Genomic DNA, 12037 nt, shown 5'->3' with positions numbered 1-12037 from the left:
TTGGCAAGTACCAAAAATAAAAGTATCGGTATCGGGCGAGTACTGGAAAAGTGGTATCGGTGCATCCCTATATTTTGATCATGCAAATACCGCCTTGGTGAAAATTAAGAGACTTCTTCCACAAACATTTACAAAAAAAAAAAACCTTACATACCAAAAACGGAAGTGTAGATGCACATAATCGGAGTACATAAAAAATAATTAAAAGGATTTCAAACAATGAAAAGAAAAAAATAACACTGGTAACCACTCATATAAAGAATAAAGCTTTTGAACAAATCAGAAATAATTTTAATGAGGAGAATGATGTTACAGTGAACTTTATCTTATTGTAAATGTCACATTTTCTACTTTTCAGACAACATCAGATTCATACTCAGAAGTGTCAAGAGTATGAAACCCAACAAAGTACTTTTAAGATATCAATTTGATGCATAACCTGAAAGAACAACATTCAAGTAAATATGTGAATTACAGCAATATAAATGAAATGTAAAGTAAATCCCTCTGATTTATGCAAATGTAAAACATAAGCATCTGATGTTTCTGCTACTTAAACAACTGTATTCATCCGCTGGTTGGCAAGCTGCTGTCTTTTTTTATTTTCAATTGCTGTTTTCCTTACAATTCAACTTTGCTTTATCTATACAGTGGCACTCCAATTCGCAGGAATTACAGCTCACATGACACTCCCACAGTGATCTGAGAATCTCATGACAATGAGGTGGTAGATTTCCATCATTCCACACTGCGTAAAACTAACCAGCAGACACTGTGCGGGATGAATTAAGCACCAAAATGTAAACTTAAGTTTAAGAGTTTGTTTAAATGTCTCACCCTAAATATGAGCAAATCTGAACTTTAGTAAGCAACACTAATAAGTTATATACTCTCTGTCCAGATGTTGATCTTTTATTGCTCGTGTTTTATTATTCAGCTAGAGGTTTTGGTTTTGATTTCAGCTGAGACTGTTCATTCCAGAGTAATCACGACAGATTATAACTAAGTGTGGTGTACTTTGACCACTTGACAAGGAAACTAAGGTCTCATAAGCTCAGCTATGGATGTTTGTGTAAGTGGACTGCGTGAATGAGGAGTAAGAGAGGCATGCGTAAAAACAGACATTTCCTGGTTCCCCTTTCAACCCAGTTTTCCAGAAGAGAACAATAACTAAAATCTGGGTTTTCCCCTTTAAGTCAGCACAGTAAGTGCAGACCTGCTCTCCTCCACGTGTCCTAAAGATCCACACAGAGGGGAGGATATGACACAGTGCACAGAGGAAAAGCCAATTATAGTATCGGGACAAAAGGGAGGATGATCATTACTGCTCTTGCATTAAAACCAGTCCAGACTGAGAAAGGAAATTAGCATGCTGTTGTATTGGCTTTCCTGTTAACCCACATTTTAAGTAAAAATGTGAAGCTCATATTTTTAAAAATTCTTTAAAAAAAATTATTTTAGTGGCAAATTTGTAATTTTACCTTGGGACTACTAGTTTTGTGGCTTTACTTTTAAAGACATTGCACATTTTAATGTGTATTACTTCCATTGCAAGTTCTTTCAGGCAACCACAATTCTGGTTGAACTTTATTTTTACAGTAAGTGCATGAAAAGCGTAATATATTACTCAGTATACTTACCCAAGAGTATACTGAGTAATATAAGGTAAATACATGGACTTAAAGGAATAGTTTAGCCAAAAATGAAAATTGTATCATCATGTAATGTGCGGCCACATTTACCGTTTCTCTGCAAAATTTTGTGGGCAAAATCCAGTCATTCCAGTAGAAATTTGAACAATCTGGAGTTTTGTGTGAGGGCCAATGATTTCCCCTCATAGATTTCACTTATGTTCCTGCTTTCAAACCTGCTTGGTTTAAAAGCGACTTACTTCTGTGTGCGCTGTGCTTCATACATTGCTACACAATTGACAATGGACAATAGCCCTTTTTTGCTGTGAAATTCTGCTGAAATTTTGCTAATGTGACTGTACATTAACTTTCAGTTTTTTCCTTCTGCAGAATACATAATATTTTGAAGAATGTTGGTAACCAAATAGTTTTGGTTACCATTGACTTTTACTGTATAGACAAAAACACACACTTTTCTAAACTCTTTTATGTTCTACAGAAAAAAAAAAGAAGTCATACAGGTTTGGAACGACATGAGGCAGGGTAAATGACAGAAATTTCATTTTAGGGCAAATCATCTCTTCAGCATGGGTTAAGGTTAAGTTTGGTACTTGGTTTAGGGTTAGTACCTAGTTATTACTAGGGCTGTCGCGGTGAGGGAATTTCCCTTGCGGTAATTTTGAGTGGCTCAATAGCGCGGTATGCATATATATATATATATATTATGTTATCATTACTAACTTGTTTAATATTCAGTCCACATGCATGAAGTGTAAAAGGAGAAGGGCATAATCTTACGAAAAAAGAAAACACGCAAAAATCGCTGTTGCTGTGGTTCTTGCATTCCTCTGCGGTTTGCTCGTCAATAGCGCGGTATTGCGATATTGCGGTTATCGCGACAGCCCTAGTTATTACCCAGTAATTACTAGGGGTGGGAGAAAAAAATCGATTCACCTAACTATCGCGATTCTTTTTTAAACGATTTAGAAATCGATTGGTTTAGCTCAGAATCGATTTAGATTTAATTATTTTACTTTTCCTAAGAGGTGGTGGGGAGAAGTTAGCGCTTTTTAATTCCAACAGAGGGCGAAATGTATAGGTGTGTTCGACTTGGAGCAGCACCGCGCAGACGATCAGCGCAAGACATCAAAGTACCGCGAGAGCGATTCGAAAGCATGCGGATCAGTCTGTTCTCTGTAGCTCTCGTGGTGCTTTGATAACGTCTTACAACGATCGGTCTGCGTGCGCAGTGCCGCTGCATTAGATGACGTCATATACATTTCAAGCCAGCGCGAAAAAGCAAAACCATGACGGAGGCAGCGGATCAAACCTCTTCCAGAATTCTTTCTGCACCTTCACGTTTTGAATCCCAAGTGTGGAAATTTTTACACACTGCCGGGAAAACATGACTAAAACGGTATGCAAAGTAACATAGCACTTTATTTTGTAATGTTTATTTATAACACTATTATATTGAACACTTTTATTTTATAGTGTTCCTGTGGCTCACTGGTAGAGCATTGCGTTAGCAGCGCAAAAGGTCGTGGGTTCAATTCCCAGGGAACACACATACTGGTAAAAAATGTATAGCCTGAATGCACTGTAAGTCGCTTTGGATAAAAGCGTCTGCTAAATGCATTAATTATTATTCATTATTAAATTAATTATTATTTTATTTCAGAAAGTATTTTTTCTACTCATTTTGTTGAACATTTGACTATTATATTCATGTGCAAGTTCAGGGTTTTGGTACTTGAAAGTTTCATGGTTCAAGGTACTATATACACTGTGTATGTGTATGCTCCTGAAATAAAAGTTCAGAAAGATGTGATGCATTGTTTTTGTTAATATGACTCATCATATACAGTCTCTTTTAAGGGTATAATCAAGTATTTCAAATTTGTCCCATAGTCTAGAGTTAAAAACAAAAAACAAAAATCGCAACACATAGCAATATCGAATCGCAATACTTGTAGAATCAAAATTCTTTAAAAAAAAATTGCAATACATATCGTATCGGCACCCAAGTATTGTGATAGTATCGAATCAGGAGGTAGGTGTATCGTCCCATCCCTAGTAATTACATAGTAAGTACATACTACCTACAGAAAGATCTATAAAATAAAGTGCTACCACAGTTTTTCCTGCCTTTTTTAAACTAATGAACATATCCAAATTAGTTTTTGTAGTAATCAAAATTATGCTACAAATGGAGTCAGAATGACTGAGCCTACTACTACAAAGTACACAAGAGGACAGACACAATGACAGGAAGGAGAAGAGCTCAGTAGCTGATGTAATAAAACCTTTAGACCTTTGGTGTCATTTGAAACTCTGCAGGTCAAACATCTTGTTTTCTTATCACGACTAAAAGCCGGTTGAGTATTTTTAAACCGCTCTCTGTGGGAGGACTTCCATGCTTGTGCAGAGTCCTTGAAATTATGACTAAAATAAGTCTCTTTCCCTTACAAATCCTATGGTGCTTCCATGATACAATGAAGGTATCACATGGTAATATATATATATATATATGATATGACATATATAGAAAATATGAAATGAGGGATAACTTGCATTTTTTCTACTTCTGAACTAGGCCTTTTAGTCTTACCTTAAGCCATTTGCATGGTGACCAAAAGCCTGTGGTGGTCCTGGAGGATGAGCCACAGAGGTGGGGGTACTCCACGGGCCGTTCCATAACAAGCTTCCCATCGAGAGAGGTCTTCTGGGGTAGGGCGAGTAGGCTGAAGAAGAGCTGGTTCCAGGAAGTCGTCCATGCTGGGTCTGGAGGCTGGGCCCATAGGCCTGCCCCACGGTGAAGGAATGCCGTGACCGGCTCAGCATGGGTCCGGCGGCGCTGCTATTGCTCAAACATTGGTGACAGGAACAGGCCGGGCCCGAGTGAATAACCGAACCGGAGGCGAGAGGATATGGCATGCTGCCTTGCCGCCTGACATGCCGTCTGTAGCTGGTGGCCTTGTTGACTTGCTGTAGAGCAGTGAGGTCCACAATGTAGTTGTAGCCGTGCGGGCTCAGGTCAGCTGTGGCCTGCCCTGCCTGGTAGCTGTGCTCCAGCAGAATGGAGGTTCGGATCTCATACGCCGTCCACCCTCCTTCATCATTGGCCCACTCCCAAAGAACCCCACTGCCCAGGGCAGAGGACTGCGGGAACAGGGATCGTCGCACAGCACGCATCTTTCCTACAAAGGGTTAAAGAAATATTTCATAGTAAAAGCACAAGATCATTATCATTCTAAAAAAACATTTACATATTTCTCAACCACAAAAAAAGTGCTTCTCTTCTAAAACAAATCTGTGTATTTCATCAACAAAATATGCTGTGCATCCTGTCGGCATCTGTTAGCTTATTTCCTGAGATTTTTGTCACCTCTTTCCTGTTCTTTTCCGTAGAGACCACAGGTGTCCAAAGTCATTCAAAAATCCCCAAAAACAAGCCTAATCTCCAGTTAACAGACCTAACGCTATTTTATGCAGCCCTACACAGCGGGTTTAATGACCTGTTATCAAGGATGAAGCATAAATATTATACATTTAGAGCAACTGAATTTCCGCCACGATTCACACTAGGCTTCTTTCACTCTGCAGATTATCGAGATACTTTCTTGACAAATGGTAACACGTTTACTTAATCCAAATTGAGCAATAACCATGTCTTCTTAACACTCTCTTACAGTAAAGTACTGTGGCAGTACCAGATGGTAATATTATCACGTAGCATAGTATATGGGTCAATAACATAAAAATGTCCAAGTTGATTAAAAAAATATAATAAAACTGTCTACATACTATTATAAATATTTATCAAAAACATGCATTATGAAATAAGAAATATATTTTTTCTCTATATATAGGGCGTAAAACTATTTCTAAAGAAAATATTACTTTTAATATTATTTTATACTACAAAATTATAATATTATATTTCAGCAAAGAATCATTCAGTTTATCAAAAATGACAATAAAGACATTTATCATTTTACAAAAGATTTCATTTTCAATTAAATTGTTTTTCGAACTTTCTATTCTCCAAAAAAATAAAGAAAAAAGTGCTACTTAATATTTTTGTGTAAACCATGATACAACTATTTTCAACACTGACAACAATAAGAACTGTTTCTTGAGCACCAAATAAACATGATTTCCAAATAAAGAATGATTTCTAAAGAATCATGTGACACTGAGAGCAACGGCTGCTAAAAACACAACTTTGACACACAGCAGGACTAAATCACAATTTAAAATATATTCAAATAGAAAACAGTTAATATTTCACAATTCTATTATTTATTTTAGTTTTACTTATTTTTGATCAAATAAATGCAGCCTTGGTGAACATTGTGCACAACACACCAGGGCTCTACAGTGCGAAATCTACTGCGTGCGACTATGAAAAAAATATTTAGGAGTACCAGTGCGACTGACCAGATCTTCATCATACTTGTGATTGTGATCGAATTTATGGATTTAATTGCACTGATGCCACCTCTGATCCTCATTAAATGTCTGAAAATACACCTACAAGCCACTTTTGTGTTCTTCTGTGCCACCTCTGTACAAATTAATTTTAATACTGATTTCATTTGATTAGTAACTTATTCTTCTTATTCTAATTGTTCTTATTCCGTGGTTTTAATAAAAAAATTTAAAAAGCTTATAAAATATAATTTAAAAAAAAATTGACATAAAAGATTACATACTTTTAATAAAGTTAGAAAAATGCCATTACAAAGGTAAAAACAAAATTCCACTGTAAATCACTTTAAGGAGTCAAATATCACCTCGTAATTCTAAATTTTTGACTGTGCTCCTAAATTTTTTAAGTTAGGAGCACAAGTGCTCCTAAAAAGAAAAATAAGCGTAGAGCCCTGCACACACACACACACATAGTGTCAGGCCTAGAAAATAACGTTTTCATCCTTTATTTTTTTCTTCTTATTATTATTATTTACAAAAAAGTACAACTTTCCTTAATCATGAATACCAGAAAGTTATACCATTTGACATTTGTGAACCAAAGTTGACCCTACAAGGTACTTCAAAAAATTTCAAACAATACCATGACATCATTTGTGCCATTTAATAAGATCTCGTTCAATGAATGCAGTTATTACTAAATAATAATAATAATACTAATAATAATAACAAAGAAAAAAAAGTATGACGGTACTAAGATATTTTGGGATGTGTACCATAATAAAACCATAGTAGACTGAAGTTTAAATGAAGATGCTACAGTATTCAGTATACCACTACTCCAACTCTTCATCAGCAGTGTGTAGAGAGATGTCTGAGCTCCCACTCACCCGTGTCCTGTCTGAACTGTTTGAGGTTGGGGATGTCGATGATGTACGCAGACAGGCTGGGGTCTGCCTGTGCCAGACAGATGCTGCTGCTGCTGGCGGGCCCGGCTCCTCTCTGGTGCTGGAGACACTGCTCGATGTAGCTGCTCACCTGTCCGGTGTAGGGCCTCCAGTAGCCCAGATCATCCTGCCATTCCCAAACCACCGCCATTTTTTTTTTAGAAAGAAGTAACGTACATACATAGCTTGTTAAAAAGTAAAATAAACATAATTTACAGTAAATTGTATAATTTTATATAATTTACAGTTAATTATATACATTATTTTTAAGCATGTTGGTGACTTTCAGTGCTGCAGCTTTGGTGATGTTGAAGTTTCGTTCACTCTCTAACACTGACCCTGTTGCCCCAAAGGTTAAAGAGGCTTGTTAAAAAAATCCTGTTTAGAATATATCCACAGGGCAAATTTTACAGAAGAGATTTCAGTTTGTTCTTCCTTTCCTGGAACTCTTGAACACCCTTTTACTGCTGTGATTTTACCTCAAATTTTTGGGTGGATGTTTTCAATGATCTTTCAGTGAAAAATAATCATATTTATCCCTTAGTTTTAGAAAATACCCTGTTTTAGGATATATTGAATTTCCTGTAAATTTGGTGGGTGAAAATTTACACATTTACACATGTAAATAGAAGAAATGTAAACACTCCTTTATTTCAAAAATTTTGTGAGAATATTTCAAATTATTTGCTTTCAAATAATTCTAAGAAAACTAAGTAGAAAGATGGGAAACATATGCTCCTCATTTTCAAAATAGTTACAATTTTAGTGTTGTCCTAATTCATAACTTTGGTATAGTCCATCAAATTATTATTATTTTTTTGTATGTCAAGTGTGGTGTTCTTTACGATGTTGATATGTTCCCTGTCTTGCATTGTATGTGCAATAAAAAATGCAAAATGTGCAATAAAAAATGTAAAATGACAATAAAGAAATTAACATTAGTAATGTTAATAAAAAAAAATCTATTTTAAATTATTTCAAATAATTCACATTTCTATTTTCCATTTTATATTTCAATCTTTCTGTTCATCGATTCACAATTATTGCTGTATTTAACACCTATAATAATAAAAAAAAGTTTCTTGAGCAGCAATCAGCATGATTCCTGAAGGATCATGTGACACTGAAAGCTGGAGTAATGGAGCTTTAGCATGACAGGAATAATACATTTGAAAAAATATATTCAAATAGAAAACAGTTCTTTCAAATGGCAGATTTACAGTTTTTACTGTATTTTTTAGTAAAAAAATATTGTAAAAATCAGTGAAAATGTGTGATGTGTGATATTGCTTTCAGGCCAGCAGATGGTGCTAATGATGGTCTTATGTTTCTGGAATGTTAATTTTTCTTCTCCATTAATCTAGTTTCCATTTGAGAGCACATATTTCCAAGGCTTTCACTGCATAACGTTCACATCATGATCACACAAACGCAAGGCAACACATTTTATTTGAAAGGCCTAAATGGCATTAAGGTACAGCATATAAATACTGGCGATTCCAGAGACGGTCATTACATAATAACATTATAGCATTCTTTCCTTTACAAACAATACATTCATGATGTTTTCTCCGGGGAATACCTCACTTTAACGAACTTAAGAGTAATTTACAAAGCTAAAAGAATACAAAAATCTCTCAGTTGAATATAAGTTAGTGCTATCATGTTAGGGCTTTTCCATCCCGAAACCTGAAGCAGATGTTTCTTTCTGGATACATACAGTAGCTAGCTGTTTTTAGCATCATTAGTCGTTCAGTACTTTATGCTCTATACTGAATGTGGTAGATTACATTCCCTGCATATACTAGTTTTTATTTAAATAAATAAATAAATAACAATACAAACATTTGCAAGGCATGAGACCCAGAAAACTACAGGAGTCGTATCCAGTAAGCACATACGAGCTCTCGGCACCAAACAAGGCTGTGTATACAAACAGTGATTAGACGTATTTGGGGGGGAAACAAATCCCAAATCCCGTTCTTACTGCTCTTTATGAGATGGTTATTTAACCATGATTGTGTCCAGGATCTGCTATTACAAAAGCATTATAGCTCATCTGATACGCAAATAACGGCTACTCCTTTTACAAACAACCTCCTAAAGGAATAGTTCTGTCACTGCTCCAGGTGTGTGTGTGTGTGTGTGTGTGCGTGTTCACTTCTCACTGCTGTGTGTGTGCACTTGGATGGGTGAAATGCAGAACACAAATTCCGAGTTTGGGACACACTTGGCCACATGTCACGTCCTTTCCTTTTCCTTTCCTATTCACTCACTCTCATGTTGCTCCAAGCCTGTATGCTGTTCATGTTTTAGTGGAACACTTAAAGGATCAGTTCACCCAACAATGAAAATTTGCTTTAAATGCACTCAACCTCAGGCCATCCAAGATATAGATGTAGATGAGTTTGTTTCTTCATCAGATTTGGAGAAATTTAGCATTACTTCAGTTGCTCACCAATAGATCCTCTGCAGTGAATGGGTGCCGCCAGAATGAGATTCCAAACAGTTGATTAAAAACGTCACAGTAATCCACAAGACTCCAGTCCATCAAATATTGTTTTGTAATAAATTCATCATTAAGACGTTTTTAACTTCAAACCATTGCTTCCATGAAAAACTTGCATCCTCTATCCATAATATTGGTATCTCCATTGAAAAACTGTCTCGTCTGAATTAGGAGAGAAATTTGTAGTATACCGTCCAAAACAGTTCTAAACAAATAAATAAGTGTTATTATGGATTATGGACTGGTATTTTGTAATAAACTTTTCACTTCTCAATACATTAATTGCTGGACTGGAGTCGTGTGGATTAATGTTTTGTTTCTATCAGCTGTTTGAACTCTCATTCTGACGGCACCCATTCTCTGCATTGGATCCACTGGTGAGCAAGTGATGCAATGCTAAATTTCTCCAAATCTGTTTTGATGAAGAAATAAACCAATATACATCTTGGGTGGCCTGAAGGTGTGTACATTTTCAGCAGATTTACATTTTTGGATGAACTATTCCTTTAAAAGTCAATTTTTGACAAATCTTCACACAGAACAAATCTTCTTTTACATGATTTCTATTTTCGTGTTCCACAAAAATATCAAAAGCATTTGTTTTTGGACTGACGTGAGGTTGAGTACTATTCCTCTAAAGCACTAGCAGACTGATTTACTGCCGTGTTGTTCCATCATTAGCACTTCATTCAGAAACAACTGCATCCAACAGTTCACACTCTCTAATACCTGCCAGAACACACAGGCGTCTCCATGCGCGAGCCGCAGGATCTGCCACAGCTCTGAAGAAAGCTGAATTTAGCATTCAGAAACGTCAAGTTTATTATAAAAAGGTCCCTTAACGGTAGAAGTCTTTCGTACGAAATCAGAAAGTTTGTTAGTATTTGACTTTTCCAGGAACTTGAACATTCACTCCGCTATAGTCCACCATGTACATGGGCCATTGCTGAAAAAGAAAAAAAGGACTTTTTAATAGTAGTTCAGTTAGTAAAAATCAGCCACTTTGAAGGTCAACATGAAAATTCATTTAAATGGACCCCATTTACTCTCTTAATACATGTTCATGGTCTAAATGTGCAAAAATAATCTGTTTGAAATATTTTGTTTTAACAAAATGTAAGAACTTGTGCTGACTGTAAAATTACTATTCAGTTGATGTCATCTAGGCTGCACAAGCGATTGTACTGTACACAATACAATTCAAAAGTTTGGGGTCGGTACGATTATTTATGTTTTAAAGTTTAAAGTCTATTATGCTCACCAAGGCTGTATTTATTTGATCAAATATACATTAAACCTGTAATATAGTAAAATATTACTATTTTACTACTATTTTTACTAGGGATGCACCGATACCACTTTTTCCAGTACTCGCCCGATACCGATACTTTTATTTTTGATACTTGCCGATACCAATATTTTTATTGCATTTGTAAATTTTTAAAATATTGGGTACAGAAAACTTCAATTTTTTTCCCAGACTCGGTCTGGATAATTTTTGGTCCCAAATTTGTATCGGTTTTACTGGTAGTCCACTGTATGAAGAAATTTTGGGTATGATTTGTCACAGTTTACTTTATTTTGCTATCCTCACTTACATAAATGAACTATAGTGTCCTGCACCCACTAGTAAAAAAATATCAAAAATTATATCTGGTCTCTGAATAATTTTTGGTTTGACTGTATATCCTTTGGTTATTTTCACACTTAATTAAGCCCATTAAAATGTATTTTACAAGTTTTTGTTACTTTCACTGTTAATTTTTTTGCTCTATAGTACATCATCTTTAAATTAATAGCATTAGAGTATCGGGGCATTTTAACGAGTACGAGTACGAGTACAGGAGCTCAGTATCGGGCCCGATACCGATAACAGTATCGGTATTGGTGCATCCCTAATTTTTACTATATTACTATTATTATTACCATTTAAAATAACCGTTTTCCATTTTAATATATTTTAAAATGTAATTTTTTCCTTTGATGGCAAAGTTGAATTTTCAGCAGTCACATGATCCTTCAGAAATTATTCTAATATGCTGATTTTGTGCTCAAGAAACAGTTGTTCTGATTAATATTTTTTGTGGAAACTGTGATACTTTTTTTCAGGATTACTGATGAATAGAAAGAAAAAAAACAGCATTTTTTTGAGATAGGAATCTTTTGCAACATCACAATTTCATCACAATCTATTTAATGCATCTTTGCTGAATAAAATTATGAATTTCTAAAAAAAAAAAAAATTCTTCCTAACCCCACACTTTTGAACAGTAGTGTAATGTTAAAGGGGTCATATGATGCGATTTCAAGTTTTCCTTTCTCTTTGGAGTGTTACAAGCTGATTGTGCATAGATAAGATCCCTGAAGTTGCAAAGACTAAAGTCTCAAAACCAAAGAGATATTCTTTATCAAAGTTAAGACTCTGCCACGCCCCCCTAAAACGGCTCATTCTAACACGCCCCCACATATCTACCACACTATATGGAAATATTTGCATAATGCCACCCAAATGTTCA

General features: G+C 35.5%; 2 protein-coding genes across 2 annotated transcripts in view; both read right to left on the bottom strand.

The window, feature by feature from the left end:
* Positions 1-7163, bottom strand: part of LOC107744330 (probable E3 ubiquitin-protein ligase DTX2) — a 19422-nt gene extending 12259 nt beyond the window's left edge. Inside the window, exons 1-2 of the mRNA XM_016557910.1 lie at positions 6956-7163; positions 4243-4831 (exon numbers count right to left, since the gene is read on the bottom strand). Coding sequence (XP_016413396.1) covers positions 4243-4831; positions 6956-7163 — 797 coding nt within the window. The remainder of the gene's footprint in view (positions 1-4242; positions 4832-6955) is intronic.
* A 2809-nt stretch (positions 7164-9972) lies between these two features.
* The window catches only part of LOC107744337 (general transcription factor II-I repeat domain-containing protein 1-like), a 26615-nt gene continuing 24550 nt past the window's right edge, over positions 9973-12037 (bottom strand). The window contains exon 25 of the mRNA XM_016557915.1: positions 9973-10467. Within this exon, the coding sequence (XP_016413401.1) occupies positions 10399-10467 (69 nt within the window). The 3' untranslated portion in view covers positions 9973-10398. The remainder of the gene's footprint in view (positions 10468-12037) is intronic.

Source organism: Sinocyclocheilus rhinocerous, unplaced genomic scaffold (assembly GCF_001515625.1).
Source record: "Sinocyclocheilus rhinocerous isolate Xijiao unplaced genomic scaffold, SAMN03320098_v1.1 scaffold1609, whole genome shotgun sequence".
Taxonomy (NCBI): Eukaryota; Metazoa; Chordata; class Actinopteri; order Cypriniformes; family Cyprinidae; genus Sinocyclocheilus; species Sinocyclocheilus rhinocerous.
The sequence above is the reverse complement of the archived record's forward strand: the minus strand, read 5'-3'. Positions and strand labels throughout refer to the sequence as shown.